Below are 19636 nucleotides of genomic sequence, written 5' to 3' on the forward strand. Positions count from 1 at the left end.
GATTTATGGATTGGAAAAGAAAACTAAAACTGTTTTAATGAAAATAATAACAATGAAATTAAATATATACAAATATATATAAAACCAATACCAAACCCAGTCCCCTGATGCCATTCATGTCACTGTCACCACTGATATTGTGGGCAGGCACTAGGGAAGTCCCAGACTGGACTCAGCCTCAGATAGAGACCAGATTCAGGAATGCACAGATTGGAATCGAAGGCAGAACGGACATAGTTCTCCTCAGACACTGCCCTTTGAAGGAGAGAAATTTATGCTTGAGGTCCCTCAGCTTTATACCAAATATGATGTATATGGGATGGAACACCTTGTTGGTCAGTTTAGGGTCACCTGTCCTGTCTGCTCCTCCCCAAGGTGTGGACTCTCACTTACTCCACCCCCAACATGGCTCACAAGATTTACAGTGACCACGGTCTTCTTAGGAGCAAGTATAAACAAGAGCCTTTCTGCATGCCAATCCTTGGTAGAAACTGTAAACATCAAGTACTGTCGCTTCTAGAATCAGACACTGTCTGCAAAAAATATGCTGTTCATGACAGAAAGTGCAGTTAGCTAGAAGAGACAGTAAAATCACTGAACAGAATGAGTTCTGTTATAACTCAAACCAGGACAGATCCATTAACGTCAAACTTCAGGGTTTTTGGATTCCTAGTTAAGTCATCGTAATGAAACTTGGTATCTAGAAAGTTGTGGATATCCTCTGACCATCAAATGGAAATTACATCCATTCCCTAAAATTAATACTTAATTGCTATTAAATTAAAAGTTGGCCGATAATCTATTTTCAGCGTTACTGCCATCCATGTGATGTGCACATAGGTTAAGAACACTCACTAATTAAGTGTTGTTAAGGTCACCTGTTGGTTTACAGTAAGATGTTAACCTTGTGGTAGTTAAGCTGTTCTGCCTACGCTTTAGGCAGAGACACAGAATCATGGAATGATTTGGGTTGCAAGGGACCTTTAAAGGTCATCTAGCCCAACCTCCCTGCAGTGAGCAGGGACGTCTTCAACTAGATCAGGTTGCTCAGAGCCATGTGGTTATTGTCCCTTCAGAGGTTAAAAAAGATAGGTTAAAATAGGGTGCTAAGTTGATTATCAGTCAGCATGGAGGAACAGATCCACTCATGGGGCTAAAAGGCTTACTCAAGTACAGAATCAGGAAAGAATCTGAGCCTTTTAGCTGTAGTGATCCTAGAAGGAATTAAATCCTCCTTGTATTTCTGTCTCTAATAGGATTATAATATGGCATTTTAAGGACAAGCAATGAGCAACGTCTCGCTGAACATGGTTTGAAAACTTCATGAGAGTGAAAAGCCAAGTTGAAAGTCGTTTCTCCCAATTTGTTGATTTACACAGTGCAATCTACACATTGCGTTATGCAATAGTGGCACCCAGTGGAGGCTGGAATTACAGCAAAGTTTCTGTTGCTGCTGGGTAAGGCTTCTCCAAATCTACCCCAGGTTTGGGACTGCAGGCACTGACTGGGGAAGGTAGGTCTACGAGGACTTAAAGCTATGCACAACTCAAGTGTTCTCCTAAATCAATAACACCCACCTGCAACGAGGCTTTGAATTTGAAAAGTTCAGACTATCTGAGCTTTCACCTATCTATTCACCACAAACTCTGGATAGCGTGAGGGCCTTTTTCCTATGGGATAGGATAGACCCTCTGCTTTAGCTGCATTTGTTCAAAAACATAAGGCAACAGCTAATTGCTCCTGGGGAGTGGAGGAAAAAATGCCTTCTTCCTACTGCCCTGAAAGTACTGCTTGAATAGCAACAATCTCAAAAGTCTGGAGAGAAAGTGGAGCATCATGGGGGCAAGGGGGAGCAGAAGGAAAGCAGGGCTCCTGATTCTGTTCCAGTCTGGGCTTAGGTGCAATAGTCAGAATAGGCTGTAAGGTGTGTGAGAAGAGTGAGAACAGGAGGAATGCCAGGCAAAATGTCATGTAGGTGGGAAGAACGTCTCTTGGGAGCTTATTTTAATGTTTTAAATTCAGGGAATGCTAATAGTAGCACCACCAAAAATAAATGGACGTTAATAAGCTGTAGGAAGGTCAAACTTCCCATAATGTGGAGTCCTCAATATGTTATCGTGTACATGGAATCCAGATTTCTCTAAAGAATACATTATTTACCATGAGGCTCTACTATGCTCTGCTCCATGGGGAATGAGGCTATATGTGTCATCTTCTGTTTATTGTTTTCTCAGGAGTCATACATTGCAAATAATTATGGTGAACAGGGTTTTAGAGTAACTGGCTCAAGAGAACTGAATGAATTAGAATAATATTCCTGTGTAGCTAGTGCTGTTGAGCTCTGATTTCTGTTCCGGGTTGCATGCCTACTCAAGTGTCTGGTATTATCAGAAAAATGTGATTAATGAGGATGATGATCTGAGTTACTAGAAAATTTTTATCTTTCACTGGTTTAGCACCCTCTGCCCTTTTTGTTGGCATTTATTTTAACATTGCATGGTAAGTGCTGGATACTCTGGCATTTTGGCCATGATGGAATTATTTTACATCTGCAAGGAGAGGCTGAATGCAGGAAAGCATGTTCAAGTAACTGTTATTTTGCAGTAAAGAAAAAAATTTAAGAAAAGGAAAATGACAAGTTGGACCAGTTTATCTACACACTTTGGAATTGTTTTCACAGGCGCAAAAATCGTTAGGCAGAAGCAGCTGCTTCTTAAGTGCATGCTCTGTCACTGTTGCAGTACTAGATTTTGCAAGCGATCCCATGAAGTCACCAGGATTTTCTGTTGAATAGGTTACTGTTCAATGTAAGACATAGTCTCAATTTCTGGAGAAATGACTGCTTAGTTTAATGGTAATAACTAGTATCATTACAATGGCATTTATCCAGGTGTTACAGGGTGGTAGGTAAGTAGATTTTCATCTTTGATAGCACAGGATGCAAGAGCAAAATTAAATCATTCAAGAGTAAGAAGCTGCCTGAATGTGTGACATCATGAACATCATGACTCATCCAAACATGATGTTGTACTATCAACTAGGTTAAGGAAAGAATTATAATGAGAGAGAAAGCAAAGCCAGCTTGAGCTAGATACTTGACTTGTTCTGAGGAAAATTATTAAAAGGCATAAGGCACCTTTTTTGTTACTCACTAAAGATTGCTCCCATCTCATCCAGTTTCCTGGAAGAACTGGGTTACAAGTTACAGGATCTCACTTAGGAAATACTCATGGATGAAGCTGGTCTTGTAAAAGGAATTTATTATATACGTTTCAAGGCTGTAGCAAGTTGCTCTTCCCCTTACTGAGAAGAGGATTTTTGAGGAACTGTGCCCCAGGGAACTGGCAGTGTTTGAATTCCCCAGCCCATAGCTGTGCCGTTGTGTCAGATTATGTTGAGAAGTACTTCCTACACCTTTACTGTACTGGCTTTGCCATCTAAATTGTATTGCAAAAGGTATTGATGTTAGTCTGAATAAAAATTCTGTGTGCTGTTGCTTTTCAGTTCATCTTCCCTTCAGACTCTTTTAAACATGAAATAACACACTTGCATCTAATTTTTAGTACAGTTTTGCCACTTCTCTGCTAGAAGGAGAGAAGTCCTGTATGAACGAGAAAAATGAAGGACTAGCCACAGAATATATGAAGAAGGTTAGGGCACCTAAGGCGCTGGAGAAAGCACTAGGACAGAGAAGTCCAATTACTCAGATGAAGAATTTCATTCCGAAAAAGGACAGGTAATTTGGACATACTCATGTAATTACAATTGATTTTTCTCACAGGGAAAAAAAAAAAACCCACAAAGTATGGCAATTGCTGAAAGTGGTAATGGGAAAGGAAGTAATTTTAAGCAGAGATGATACTGGCTTTTTTCTTTCTTTTCCCTCTTAGTTTTTATAGAAGGCTATGAGTGCTGACTTCTAATCCTAATAAAGAAGCTAGTGGGGTAAGCCTATACCAGTAAACGGTATTTCAGAGTTGCAGGAAAGAGAAAATAGCATAGAGAGAGAGGAAAGGATATAACAATCAAAGACCTTTTCAGTAACATGGATTAAGATTTACAATTGAATTAAGAAAGATCAGTTGTTCAAGCTCATTAAAAGACAAGACAACTGATTGGACATTTTTTTTTTTTTTTTTTTTTTTTTTTTTTTTTGAGCAGGATGGTTTATGGCCAGCTATTCTGAACAGAAAAAGAAGTGCACTTTCTTTTAAAATCCTTCAGGCTTTAGACTAGGTACTGTCTTGCATTTACCTTGGCCATTCATCTTGGTTTGTAATGACTGCTGTATTTTACCTCCGGGTAATGTTGCCCTTCAGCAAGACAATCAAGGATCTAAGCTATAGACATCAATAAAACCCCAACCAATAGCTCTGTTGCAGCTGGGCAACTAGTCCATAATGGGTAGCAATGGGGATGACAAAAAGACACCCTGCAGGCTTTGGGTATAAGGGTGCGAAGCCTGAGCTTTGTGTTGTGGAGAGGACTGTCCAGGTCTTGATCCTGTGGAAGGACATTTATTGATGGCTCCTAACTTCACTGGGTGGGGAATGATAAGACTCCTGTTTGTCGTATGAATAATGTGCCTGAATTGCAAGGCACATTTCATGCTTTTTGTGTGAAACTAAGTGTGTAGCATGCTCTTGGTTCATAAAAAGTGAGAGAGACTAGTTCTCAGCATATCAGAAACTCAGTCAAAGTTTTGAATGATCTTCACTAGTAATCTTCTAAGAAAGTTTTATGTAGAGAGTAAAAGTAAATGTGTAAGGGATAAAAATTATTTGCACTGATTATTCTTTTTCCTCTAGGACCCTTGTTGACTTTGATTTTGGCATAATTAGTTTATACTGAGTTTTGTTTTGTATAGCTTACCTTTTTCATCAGACATCAGCCAAAATAAATTTCAAAACCACACTGAATTAATCTCTGGTAAAAAATAGTGGGAGTGATATAACACAGACTGCACTGGCTTTTCCCTAGCAGTCGCTATCATTGCTTACAGTCCTAGCTCAGCCTTGTTGCTTACATGAAGTGAATCTTGAGTGTTATTGGGGAATTCTAATATTTACTACTTGCTCATTGTTAGGTTCCTTCTGTCATAACATCTCTTGTGAGTATCATTCTAAGAGTGAGCAAACTGGCTCATAGATTAGGGACACTATCAGAAAAACAGGCAGTGACTGGATGACAGAATCAGAACAGCATTTGAGACTTTGCTCAACAACATGCTGATTTTCCCAGATCTATGCATCATCTTAGCTAAAATATGGCAAGCTGAGGTTTCATCTTTCCCATAACATATTTTTCCATCTAAAATAACTAGAGAAGATCCTGGGCTATTGAAGCTGGAATCTGCTCCTAGGTAAATTCAGTTTCAGTGAGTTTTGACGTGGTTTTCTGATGTGAGGTCAGTTTATGAAAATAAGCTCAACTTGCAAATATGATTTTGAATGCAGATTGGAACTGTCCCTGTTTCAAAGTGCAATGTTGTAGCTATCTTGCTGCAGAAATAATCTGTATAGAAAGTCTAACCAACTCTGTGGTTTTGTTCTTCATTCAATGCAGCCTTCAAACACTAGCTTAACTTTAAATACATATGTTTGTTATCCTCAGTAGGGATGCTTATTTATGTTGAGACCTGGTAAGGCAGCAAACAATACTGAGTAGAAGAAAAATAAAAATTCAGCCTAGAAAAATAATCCATTTTCTCAGCCTCTCAGCATTGTCCTTGTTTCTTCTAATACAGAATCAATATAGCAACTATATTTGATGAAAGAGCAGCACTGGGAGGTGTTAATGGAGAGAAAAACCTTTGAGGTTCTTTTACGTGACAGCTCATAGTAGACCTCTGACTGCTCAGAAAGATTCCATGCAAACAACTGATCTTAAACTCGGATTTCTTATGCTTAAAGCAATTAGAAATTATTTTATTGCCAGTGCAGTCATAGAAATAAATTAATGTTTGTAGGAGACCCAAGGAGATTTTCCTAACTGTCAGGAGACGAATCTTAGGACCAAATGGCTTAAGTCTGCTGCAGCCAGTGAAGTTTCCACCAGATGAAAATGCTAATTTTTGAAAAATATTAAATTTGTAAATTTATTTTTAAAATTCTTGTTTGAATAAGGGCATCAATTTCCTCTGTTGTTATTACAACATGAATGGACTCTTATTGAGTTGCTCACTAAAAGTTTTATAGCTAAAGTGCTGTGTGTGTTTTCATTATAAATGGCTATAATAAAGCTCTATAACTTGCTTGTAAAAACTCCCTGCCAATAAAAATCTGGCACAAGTTGGTTCTGGAGCTAATTTATTTAAATTAATTTATTAAAATAATTGAACAGCCTTTGTGAAGTAATGAATGTAGCAAACAATTATATTAATGCGTGGTGCCTCAGTAAATGCAACAAAAGTTTTAGAATGAACAACATGGGTGAAGCACTGAGTTGGTTTTGACAATTGGGTGAATCTGGAATTCAGAAAACCACTTTTCTGAAGAAGTTGCTGTATATAATTAATAATTCTGTTAGCTAAATGTCCTACTGTTGTGGTGCGTTTAATTAGCGCACATGTGATTCAAATGCTGTAGAGGCCTTGCTTTTCAGAGACTGGACATTTTTTAGGCTAAGCCGACTAACACCATTGAAATGAAAAATGCAGGATTTGGATAATGTTTGGATAAGGACCTGTTTCTGAATGCATTTGCTGAATCTCATATTTAAAGTAACATCAAAGTGACATCCTGCTCATTCATTCTCTCCACCCGTCTAATCTAACTCTCTACTTTCTGCTGCAGTGTTTTCACTGATATACTTCGAGCATAGAGCAGGGTTCTGTTTGTTTCTCACTTCATGGTATAATGACCTGTTCAAGAATTTTAATCTGATGAGAGAAGTCGTATGTGAAATTACAGTAAATAATTCATAATAATAGGCCCTTTTTACTAACTTGTTAACATAATCGTGTTAAGATTTGAATGTATTCACTTAAACGCATCCAGAATTCTAGCAGGAAGATTATCAGATACTTTTCCTGAGAGAAGAAAAACACTATGAAGAGTTAGATTAGCTGATAATGACTGGTTCTCTGGCTGTGACCTCCATGCTGCTCTTTTTGGATAGAGGCACTTGCTCATTATTGAAATAGATAAAGAGGATCCTCTAAAAACGTGTGCATGGGATTTTTTTTTTCTAATGAGGAGGTACACTAACAGACACTTCTTGAAAATAAAATCCATGGTGTCACACCAAAATCAAAATGATGCAAAATATCAAACATGTTGAAAGTGTGTTCTTGTTTTTTAAATGGCAGACACCAGGTGTTTGAGAATATGCCCTCATGCAACGAAGTGCCTGTGACATTATTTATTTAAAACTAGATGATCGGAGCACGTTTTCTTCAGTGAACACATCTCATTTTCTGGAGTGCCCTGCTATACATAACCCTGGAGCTCCTGTTTGTTTATAGGAATAGTTGAGGTGGTTTGTTTTTTTTTCTCAGACTATGATCCCCCAGGGTAAATAAAAATGAGGCCATACTGATGTATGGTCTTACCCTAATTCAGATTTCAGGTCCCAGTATCTTGTTCAGCATTCTTATATAACACATGACAGTTCCTCTCATGTTGTTGCTGAGTCCTTTTTGTGTCCATATGGCTTCATTTTAATGAAATTCAGACCTCCAAGTATAATAAATAAAGCCTTATCCATTATTTAAAAGACAACAAGCATATACTTTCTGGAATTTGTAATGCAGATATCAAGAAAATCCTACAAATAGGAATCAATTCCTGCAACTTAAAAACAAGCCAGTCTATCCAGCTCTCCAAAATGTAGGGTAAAAGGAGAGAAGGTTGAGATATTTTTTCCCATGCCATATAACAGTAATCCTTTAGATCAGATCATCTTTACACTGCGCCTTGGTGGCTAAATACAAGGAACAAATACCTCTTCATTAGGTTGACCAGTCTTGGAGGAGGGAAGTCTAAAAGGGAAGTTTTAGCTGAAGATGCCATGAACTAAATCAGCCACTCATAGCCAATTTAGATACAAAGCTAAGGTTACCGATAGCAATTTTAAAGGTACAGAACTGAGAACTATTCAACTCTTATTCAGTCCCACCCTACCCCATATAATATGGCTTATAAATTAGGTCCCACCGCCACTGTTGTACAGCAGTAGTTATAAAATCACTGCAGTTTTGGTCACTGGTTACTGCTGCTGTCATGGAACTGCTGCAGTAGCTTGATGTCTTGGTCTAGTATTTGTGGACGTTTTAATTGCATCACTCGATTAATATATCATCTCACTTGAAAAATAGCTGACCAAATCTTCATCTGGTGTAAATCAGCACAGTTCTCAGTTGGTGGAGCTAAGGCAGCTTAAAACTGCAGAGCACTTGGCAGGACAACTGTTCAAATATGAAAGATCATTGTGTGCAAGGTACGATTCACAAGTCTTTTCCTTTCCTTTCTTTCAACACAGAAATTAAGCAAGACCTGTAGGCCTTCTGCAGGTGCAGAACAAGTTGCAGAAGTTACAGAAGTTGACACTGGATATATCAGTCTTGATCAGGAATTCATTTAATGAGAAACAAGTCATCAAAATAACAGTAATGGGTTCTGCTGGATGATATTTTCAATGGAGTTGAAGAATAGTTCAATGGGTTCATGGTTCATGCGATGATCTGGGGAATTAAGTAGATTGTGTTCAAAAAATGTTGAGCAGGGATGAAAACATTTTCTGAAGATGATAGTTTTTCCTTCCTTCCTTCTCTGTCTTCCCCTTCCTCATGCCATATATTTTAATGTGTTTGGGTTTTTACCTAGCTGTGCATTTTATATTTAGTCAGCTAGTGTTCATGTCTTCACCTATACAGTTAACCTGTCCTAGCTTCAGGGTGGAGGTGCTAATACACAGCATGTGTGAAAGAATAAAACAAACACAACCCTGGTCTGTCAGTTCTTGATTGATGCAGCCTTTGCTTTTGAAATTCTCCTGTACTCTCCTGGAAAGGTTGAGATGAGAGGCGATCCCCTCTGTGATTTTGTTTCCACATTTGCTGTCTTATATCTGGATCTCAACATATCCCTTCCATTCTTCCTTTAAAACTGCTTTGGAATCTGCTTCTTTGCAGAAGCACCAAGTTGTAGGATTGTAGCGTAATCTGTGGACTCGGCAGTGGGAAGTCAGACGATAGCCTGTAAGGCTTTCCAGCCTCAGCAAGATGACTTGAGAGATTCATTTAGTGTAGACAAAAGAAACCTTTGAGAAAGTTTACCCATATGTAGAAATCATCTGAATGTTAAAAGCAGACAAACGGGAACGCTAAGGAAAGTCACAGTGTGAAAAGGCCTTCAGTAGCATTTTATACAAATGAAGATGGGCATTATCGAAAAGGCAGAGGGTGGCATGGGAAGCCTGACTTGAACCCCTTGGGGAAAGCAGAGAGTTAAGACTGTTGAGGTGTGTAATATTTCAAATCATGAAGTCATTAATACAATTCATCCCAAGGTCTGTATTGGTATGTTGGAGAGATGCTTAGTTTTAATTAATATTTTTAGGAGGAAGATCAGGTATACTGAAGAAAGAAGAGAGATGCCCCAGAACTCATTCATACCTGCTGCAGAGAAAAGAAATTATTTTCCTTTCAGAAGATCTGTGCAATAAAGGGGTCACACATTTATTTTGTCACTTGGAGTAAGTTTCTATAACAGGGCTATGCTCATAAGGATGTAAGTTCCTGGCATTTTTCCAGTTATCAATATTGAAACATTGGTGATCAAGCATTTACTGAACACCATTCCTCAAATGCAGGGTCTCCACAGCATCTTGTTGCATTCATGGAATTCATTTGTTTGCATTATCTGGCTAACTGGTTCTTTTGTATTGCCAAGGTGATGAACAGATTTGACATTTAGCTGATTACTTCACCAAAATTAAACAGAAAACAGGGCAGCCATCCAAAGTTCCTTTCAGTGTGAAAGCTAATTATAAAAATGCTTTGAGCAGCAATTTCTTTTTGGATGTTAAAGTGCTTTTATTAGATTGTTCTCCTGTCATTTTAAAATTTATTGCTAGATACTTATAAATGGGGTTGCCTGCTGAAGTAGAATTATTTTATTTTCTATATTTAAGAGGGTAGACAAAAGTGATAGGACAAATTTTGGGCTGAATTTTTAATATTTTATATGATTCTGAATAGAAAGGAGAAAAACTAAGTAGTGCAGGCTTCCATAGATCCAAAATACGTATTTTATCTTTATGCTGAATAATGACATATATCTACTTCTATTTACAATTCAGCAACTTCCACATTCCAAAAACAATTAACAAAGAAAAAAAATCGTATATGTAATTTAAAAGTTGAGTACAGCCTTGTATTGTTAGAAGCTTGTATTCTATAGGGTAGATATAAACCATCAGTGGTGATGGAAAAAAACTAACCATGTGCTTGTACCTGTCTTTCATAAGCCATTACTTGTTCTGAAATAGCATAAAACTACTCTAAAGTAGTTTTTGTCGAGGTCACTGAGTAAGAGTTGGCCAAGTAAATTTTAAACAGTAAATGTAGAGCTGAAGAGTGCTGTATCCTGTTACCAGATCTTAAAAGTTTCCTGTGAAGCGTTTTTTGAATGCCTTGGAATATATTTAACTTTTTACACTGACTGTTGTTATTAGCATCCTTCAGACCCAGACAAGGTGTGATGTGGGGAGTTTTCAAGGTGACAAAGTTGGAGGTTTTTGCGTATGATATTGTCTAGCACACTTTGGCTATTAAGTCATCTTGTGAAGACATACATTAATTCTTGACACTGAGATATATTAATACACCTTGAAGCCTAGTGAATTATGTGAATCTCCTGTTTCAAGCTGTAGAATTCTGCCATAACTAGGAGGAAATATTTTCTTCTACGTAAATTAATGTTGAAAGCTTGTCAAGAAAAAGTTTAATGTTGAAAATTTATTCTCCTTCTTCTTGCCAGTACTTGAGCTTCTTTACTAAACCCCATTTGTAATTTGAGGAAAAATAGAGATATAATTCCTTTTATATTTATCTACATTATTAGAGTACCAATGATATAGTCTATTGCCTATTAAAAAGTGCATCCCAATGAATGATCTTCCAGAGGTTAATTTTTACTCCCATCAATCTGAGAGCTTTTCTTGTATAATGCAGTATCTGTCAGTGCTTATCAAATAATTTCATTCACACACATTTCAGGATAAGTAATTAAGATAACTCAACATTCTGTATTAATAAATAACAAAACTGTGAATAAAAGATTCCTTAAATACCCTTCGTGGAGATAACAGAGAAGACTTAACATGCATGTTCTGAGGAAGCCTTGAATAGACAGATGCAGTCTGAACAACAGACCTAGGAAGAGTCTTGGTGAGTGTAAAACACAAACATAGGTTTGGTTTTGTTCACCTTTATAACTCCTCTTTGTATCTATAAAGCATCCAAGCAATGTATAAGGCAATTGACCCCACACTTTTTCAGAACTTCAGATAAATGAATTTAAAACAGGTACGCAGTGATGTTTGTAAAAGCTCTGATGATTTGTAGACTGTCTTTATACTTAAATTAGTTTTATTCATATAAAGTTTTTAATTAGTGCATTTGTGTGAATTTGACATAAACACGTCCATAATTAAGGACATAAATCTTCATGCTTTGTCTCTTCTAAGCACATCTACCTACCTGCTTGACGACATGATGAATCAAACAGGGATATGTTAAACAGGGGGAAAAACACGGTACTGCTAATTTGAAGGGTCACAATTAAATCCTTGTCTACAGAGGACATTTCCTTTGCTGGGCTGAGTTGCTAACAGGTGGTGTGTTTCTGCCCTTGAAGCTATCCTGTTGGCTATGCTCTGTCGCAGTCTTTCACTGTATCAGTGGGTCTCCTACAACCGAGGGCAAGGTGTGCTTGTATGATGTATCCGCCTAAACTGTGTAACGTGAGAGCTGTGCAAGATCATCAGGTGCACTTTGGCCAGAGTCTTTCCTTAATATTGTTTCTTAATCCTGCGCTGGCTTTGTGACAAGTTCGAAAAAAAAGTGGCAAAAAAATACATCTGTGAAGAACTTTCTAAACACTTGGGCTGGAGTCCCACAGTGGGACACACTCAAAGGAGAGCTTAGCATAGTAGTAGGTTGTAGCATAGAAGCAGTTAGCATTTGCTTTCAGAGCTTGTTAACAGATTAATGTTTAACTTGAGACATCTGTCAGAAAAGACCTGTTTGTTTGACCAAAATCAATTCAGTAGAAACATCAAGGGAGAAGGAAATCCAAGACTTTCTGATGATCGACAAACTTTTATGCTGAACTCATTTGTATTTGCTTAAATAGGAACTTATGTCATAAATGCCACCAAGTAATTTTTAAAAACAAACTGAGTAGTTTAGCCACAGTCAAGAAAAGAGAACTGTAAACCCGTCTTTGGTTGCAAAAGTATTTCTTGGCGTATTTCTAACCTATACTTGTTGTGTTTCTATAGGTTGATGGGATACTCTGTCTGGCTGACATTCTTACTGACAACAGCCACTCTGAAGCAACTCACGCAGAAGCAGCAGCAGTAATTGCACAGATCACATCTCCACATCTCACATTCACTCAGCATCTCAGCAGCTTTCTGGAAAATATGGAAGAAATTGTAACAGCACTTGTCAGTAAGTTCTTTATGGGACTTCTGAGTCTTTCCAGGTGAAATAATAGGTGGGGGTAGGACTCTTTCATTAGAAATATTCTGTAAATAATGATTGCCGTTTCTTCCTTACAAATAAAATAATTCAGTCATTTTTCATTCTGAATCAGAGCATTCTTCAATTACATAATATTTTTTACTTCAGTCTATATTTGAACAGAATTTTTGCATATTTGTCAAAATAATATCTGTGTGAAATTCTACCACAAGAGCCACATGTCAGACTCAGCAAAGCATCCTCTTGTCCCATGTGTGTCTGTGAAAGAGCAGATTCTAATAGTTGCTAATCTTTATGCCTGTTGTGTTTTCTAAACTTGCTAGAACTCAAGCTTACCACTGCATCACACATTTGTATGATACTTCACAGGAAAAGTATGGTATAGTATAATCTGTGGGCATCGTTACAAGAAATTAAAATATCTGTCTGCCTTGTCTGGGCATATGATCCATGATAAAACAAGGCAAAGTTATTAGCAAGCTTTTCCTTGACCTGGGTCAGTGAGGACACTTCAGAAAAATAAGATGATATGTCTCATTACTTTCTAAAGAGAGGAATCTTTTATTTCTGGCACTGTTTTCCATGCTTCTCAAATACCAGAAGCTTTCAGTCAAGCATTCTCTTCCTCTCTCTGATCCAGAAATTCACTTTCCCAGAGCTTCATGTCAGAAAAATACAGTTTGGGTCATCTAGTTTGATTTCTCATGTATAATAATAGATCAACACATCTGCATATATCTTTTCTGAGACCAAAGGTTTACAGCTAAACTACAGCACTCCAATTTTCATACTTTTTTATTATTATTGTTTGGTTGTGGGGTTTTCTTTTGTGTGTTTTTTGTTTGTTTGTTTTTAAGTAGAACAAAGAAAGATTATAGAAGTGTCAGTGCATGAGGATTCTGCAATAGCTGGGAATGAATGTATTAGCCATTCTTCAATATGCCCAAACAGAACTAGTGCTGCAGAAATCAAGGAAGCAATTTATTCCTGATGACCAGACTGTCCGAGCAGGTTCTGCTCTGAACCTGCCCTAAATCCAGCGGTTAATTCCAGTGGATGGAATTAACCTGTGCTGAGCTTGGTTCTGCTGTCGCTAGACTGCTAGAGGCATCTGACTTGACTTAAAGATGATTTTCCAGGTTATTACAGTGTTCCACAGCCAAGGGACAATCTGAACAACCTATCCAGAAGATATTAGCAGGTGGAGCATTTCCTCGATTGTCACTGTTTAAGTTCCACAGGAATTTTAGTAGTATATACTCTGCCCAAGAAATGTGAGCATTAAAAATAGAGCATGTATAACGTTGGAAAAGCTATTTCAGTAATCTCACACCAGTTTCCTTGTAATATTTATAACTCAGTAATTGAATTACTGTAATATGTTTAATTTTTAAACCATGCTGAAATCCAATTACCAGGTGATTCAGATCTTAGTTAAAATACATGTGTGAGGAATTAAAAGGTAGCTCTGTCTTCACCACTTGAAGCTGGAAAATATGCAGGATAACATTTGACTATAGAGAAATAGGTTTAGAGATAGGCAACGTGTATACATATCTTGTTCTAAAGAATAGGATATATAGCAGAATTATTCTCTTATGGATATTATTGTTAGTCTTCTGCCTCCTGTATTTAATTTTATTTAGTAATATCAAGCTTTATGTTGAACAACACTCAGTGGACTTCCTGTGGTATGGTGTACAGGTAGACCATCTCATTAGATGAAAGTTAGAAAACCTTGGTGTCTAGGTTCACATTTACCATCTTCCCCTGCTTGTGTGGTTCAAATGAAAGTGCCTAATGTTAATATTGCTTATAAAGTATCCTAACAATGTGGCCAAGAAGGCCAACAGCATCCTGACTTGTGTCAGAAATAGCGTGGCCGGCAGGAGCAGGGCAGGGATTATCCCCCTGTACTCAGCACTGGTGAGACCACACCTCTAATACTGGGTTCAGTTTTGGGCCTCTCACTACATGAAAGACATTGAGGTGCTGAAGCACATCCAAAGAAGGGTGATGAAGCTGGTGAAGGGTCTAGAGCACACATCTTACGAGGACTGGCTGAGAGAACGGGGGTTGTTTTGCTTGGAGAAAAAGAGGCTGAGGGGAGATCTTATCACTCTCAACATCTACCTGAAAGGAGGTTGTAGTGAGGTGTGGGTCAGTCTCTTCTCTCAAGTAACAAGCAATAGGACAAGAGGAAAAATTTTGATGCTTATGAACTTGTTTCTAGATCCTAAGATTACCAATACAAGTTGCAGATGGTTAAATATTGCTTTGAACACCTAACCATGATTTTTAGCAGAGAAGGGATGACTTTTATTCAAGTTCTTTTCTGCATTCCTAGGACTGTGCCAAGAAGCCTCATCTGGTGAAGTTTTCCTGCTGGCTTCAGCAGCTCTTGCCAATATTACTTTCTTTGATACCATGGCTTGTGAAATATTGCTCCAGTTAAATGCAATGAAGATTCTTCTAGCAGCATGTTCAGACAAACACATAGTGGATACTCCATATTCCCGAGATCAGGTGAGTGCTTTCTCAGCAAGATGCTGTCTGAGCTCATTTGTGTAAAAGTCAACAGTTTTCAGCTCTATGTCTGTTTTGACATAGTCAAACCTAGGTTGCTTTTGTGTCTTCTGTTCTTGGTTCTTTTCAATATATTCCTCTTTCTTTATTTGCTTCTGTTCCCTTTTACTGTTATGTAATATGACAGCTTTTAATGTGATTTAAAAAAAAGAAAAAAGACAAAGTTCCACATTTCTAAGATAGTAGAATATATTTTTTTTTTATCATGCAGGTGGCCAAACAGTTACACAGAGGCTCAGGGAGGCTGTGGAATCTCCACCTTTAGAAGTATTCAAAACTTGTCTGGACAGAGCTTTGATGCAAATAAGATATATATGGAGACTGCAGCCTAAATATACGATTGTTAGTTCAAAGATGAATTAGCTCCAAAAGCTGAATAAGGATCTGATCCTCAGCCCATTGATGTTGGTGGGCTTTGGATCAAGTCCTAACTGCACAGTAGATCGTTGGCAAGTTTTACTGCCAAACACTGCTGATGTACTTCTGCATTTCCCTTTCTTTTTCACCATTTTTTTTTAGTAAAGAGACACAGAAAATTAAAGGTCTGTACTACTGCACCGATGAAGTTAGAGGGAATTCTTCTGTTCTTCTCAGGTTCTGCCACGCAATGGGGTGCTGCAGAGGCACTGCTTATTTGGCATCTCAGTGATTATTTTCACCTCAGCAGACTAACAAATGTGAGTCTTGATGGTTTCAAGAGTTATTACTAAATAGTGGAGGTTGCTAGTCAACTCTGTTAACCTACTTCTGTTTATGAGACATTGTGAATATAACTAAAAGTCTGTAATCCAGGACTCACAAGTGCATACCCTTCCCACCTCTGAAATAGCCAGAAGATGATTTATGGTAGACTTGGGATCTGCACTGCCACAGAAAACTGTGTACTCTTCAAGAGGACCCAAGTCATGCAAGTCAAGGCATGAGGGACCTCAGAAGCTGATTATTGACATTCTAGAGGGGTGACTAGGGCTGCTTTAGCTTGTATTAATAGCACTTAGTACTTTTCCAGCTCTGGAGTGTTTATGAAAAGATGGAGTTAAGGCATAATTGCTATGTGGCTCTTTGGGCAGAGTCAAGGACATCAGCTGTGGTGTTTGACATGGCTGTATACTATTACTACATATGTACAATTCTTCATGTTCTGTTTTTATTCCTCCTGTCTGCTCTCATAGTTTTGATTTCCTTATTTATTTATACCCTCATCTTAATTCTGCTGTCAGCTGTGAATTTGCAGTTTGCTCTGTGGGTAGCACAGCAAGCCCCTTCTTTGTATGAGGAAGGCAGACATTTAAAGAAATATGTATGACTTTATTAGGTAACAGATTAGTTCCAGACCTTTTGCAGCTTGCAAGACATCTCATTAGCTAGAGGAACAGAGAACAGAATGGCTTCTTTCCAAGAACTTGAGGAGATTTCATCCCCAATAACCCCTTATGTTCCTTCTCGAATGAAAAACTAGATCAGAAAGGTGTGATGTTTTTTGTGGTGTGCTGCAGTAAGTTTCTGAGCTGACTCCTTGTTATTTTTGCAGAGACTATAAAATCCTACCTTGTGTGTTTTGTTACTGAGAACCTGATGTTCAGCTGGAATCTGAGTGCTGCTCGTCTTGTCTTCAAGAGCTGTTAGTGTTACTAGTCGAGCAGCTTTGGTACTGCAACAGCCTTAAGAGAAGCCTTCCCTAGAATTCCTGAGCAAGTGTGTGTTTGAGTAGATCGCTCGCTTTTCAGAAGGGTAGTTGTTTCAGTGCTATTCTGTGGTAGGGGAGGGTGTCTGCCAATCATGACTTTTACAGAATATTTTGCTTTTTAATTTGCCATGTGCCTGGTTGTTGCAACGAGGAAAGCACACTCAACTAGAGAGAAAAGCAAAGCTGCTATACTGTATTTCATAAGGGTATTTTAAATGAATGTTTTGGCTTTTGATACGTACACTTTAGTTCCTTTTAGGTACATAATATAGTTACTAACTTTTCCCATTTTATATATACACTATTATGTCCCAGACAGTAGACATTTACCTAAGGATACGTAGATTAAAGTTGAGTAGGTTTGGAAATTTTTTGATTCAAGGTTTTTGTTGTTGGGGGTTTTTTTTGTTGGGTTTTTTTTGGGTTTTTTTATGGAATATGCAACTGCTGTGGAATATGTTTCATGGACTACTGTCCATTCTGAATGATTAGGTCAGCCCGAGCAGTAAAATAGATGAATTAGAATTAAGCTATAGTAAATGTTGAAACTATTAAACAAAGAATAAGATTCATACCAAATGAAAATACGGTCTGATTATCATAAAATGTTATAAAAGAGTCCCTCACATTCAAATGCCCTGTTTTTCATACAGAGTTCTAAGTAACACAATTACCCTATAGCAAACTGCCCGTTATTTCCAAATACATTACTGTAGCATTACTGCTGATTCAAGAAAATTTTAATTTCTAAAATAGACTGAAGCATGCACACTGTAAGCCAGAAGTTGGAGAAAGGTGGCTGAAATACAAGAAAGGAACAGTGAGTTTTGTTTTCATTTGTGCCATTTTATCTCACCTTGAAGCCACAGGATGTTCTGCTATACAGCCTTTCTAGGGACAGCTAGCACTGATTAGTATCACCCTCCATGATGGTATAAATAAATAACATTCTGCCCAGGAGCTGGATGTCAGATGCATTGTGTGTTGCCTCCAGTATTTTCCTGTCAAACATCTTTATAAGTGTTCTGTCTTTTGACTTCTGAAAAGTTTTGTAGGCAAATAACAATTTTTTCCTGCCTTTGCCATCTGAAAACCAACCTCCTTCCTCTTTCATTTCCCAGGCAGTGTTAGATTAGGTCGGGTAAGAAATAGAGAACCGAGTGCTGGACTTAAAGATAAACAAGATAATCATTGTCCTGGTATAGAAGCATGTATTGCTTCTGTAACCAGCAGTATTACATTGAGATGGCTTAGTTTTACAACAAAATACTTTGTATAAGAGTTGTCAAATAAAGCAGTATTTTCCAGATACCTTAGCCTTTAGTTTTGCATCAGAATGGATATGAATGTGCCATGTTCTTTTTCTTGCTGCAGATACTTATTTTCTGGATAGCAGGTTTTTACTTCAAAGGAGCATCAAAATATCCTTTCAGAAGGGTTCATGCCTAAATTCAGCATACTGCCTAGCATGCAGCCATAGGTTTAAGCACTGGCAGAAGAAGGGTTTAGCCAAAACCCTTATCATTCAGGGTCTTCTTGGCTTTCACCATCATCTTAGACTCTATATAGAAAAATATTAAATATGTATGTTTGTGCACAGTATGTTTATGTATAATAAGATTTTTCTCTCTGCATTCCCACTTGTCTCTTCAGTGTTGCTAGTATTCTCACCTTACCTGTGAAGTTGTGGAGGTATAGTCTAACAGCTTCTGATCTTCTGATATTCAGGCAGACAAAGAATTAATGTGCAGTGAACACATCCATTTTAAAGTGGTTATTTCTAGGTCTAAAATCAATGAGTTATGTTTCAGAAAAGTTTGAGGTGGAGAAAGGCTTTTAAGTTGGAAAGAGAAATGAAAATGGTTGCTGCTTTTTTTTTTTTCTGGTAAATTCTTTCCTGTTTTCTTGGTGTTTGGGAGATGCTGCAAGCTCTGAAGTTGAAACCTTCTGTCTCATTTAAGATTTGAAACCCTTAGTACTATTCATCCTCCAGGTTCTATATCCTTTTCTCTGGTCTTCCATTTTATTTTTCAGAGCATTTGCTTTTTCCTTTTGTTGCCTTCCCCCTTTTTTTTGTCTTACGTGGGAGATTGTAGCATCAAAAGAAGAGCTGAGACAGACTTTAACAAAGAAAAATTTGGGTTTTTAAATGTTGCCTAACACCCAGGGTAATACTTTGAGAGCAATGTTTTTAATGAGAATATTACCAGGTCTTCTAGCTTCTTTTGGGTCCAACTCTGGCAGGCTCTCTTAAACACTAAATGCCATTCACATTTTGATTTGATGCAGTATAAGACAATGTGTTTCAACTTCCAAATCAAGAGTTGGAAGAGTAAAATCTCAGCTTGGTTGAAGATCTCTGCTATTCTTTTCTAGCTTAGAGTGCTGAGGTTTTTATTCCTGGGATCAATTCCTAATACGGCTCTGATTTTGAAGTTAACTCCTCTGCATTTTTGTTTAATCATCTGTTAAATTGGGCAGATATTGCACTTACTCAGTGTAAAGTCTCTCTAGAAGAAACATGCTGTGTCATCACAATTCACTGCCGTTTTTATTTTCTGCCCTTGCCTGCCAGGTTCACAGGACAATTAGGCTGGTGCTAGGCTGTTTACTGCAACCATAAACAAGAGACTTTGCTGCAGGCTGTAGCA

General features: G+C 37.8%; 1 protein-coding gene across 1 annotated transcript in view; it reads left to right on the forward strand.

Annotated features, from left to right (window-relative positions):
• The window catches only part of INSC (inscuteable homolog (Drosophila)), a 51084-nt gene that overhangs the window by 20803 nt on the left and 10645 nt on the right, over positions 1-19636 (forward strand). The window contains exons 7-8 of the mRNA XM_010135437.1: positions 12508-12679; positions 15060-15238. Of these exons, the coding sequence (XP_010133739.1) occupies positions 12508-12679; positions 15060-15238 (351 nt within the window). The remainder of the gene's footprint in view (positions 1-12507; positions 12680-15059; positions 15239-19636) is intronic.

The sequence above is a fragment of the Buceros rhinoceros genome, unplaced genomic scaffold (genome assembly GCF_000710305.1).
Source record: "Buceros rhinoceros silvestris isolate BGI_N320 unplaced genomic scaffold, ASM71030v1 scaffold7984, whole genome shotgun sequence".
Classification (NCBI taxonomy): Eukaryota; Metazoa; Chordata; class Aves; order Bucerotiformes; family Bucerotidae; genus Buceros; species Buceros rhinoceros.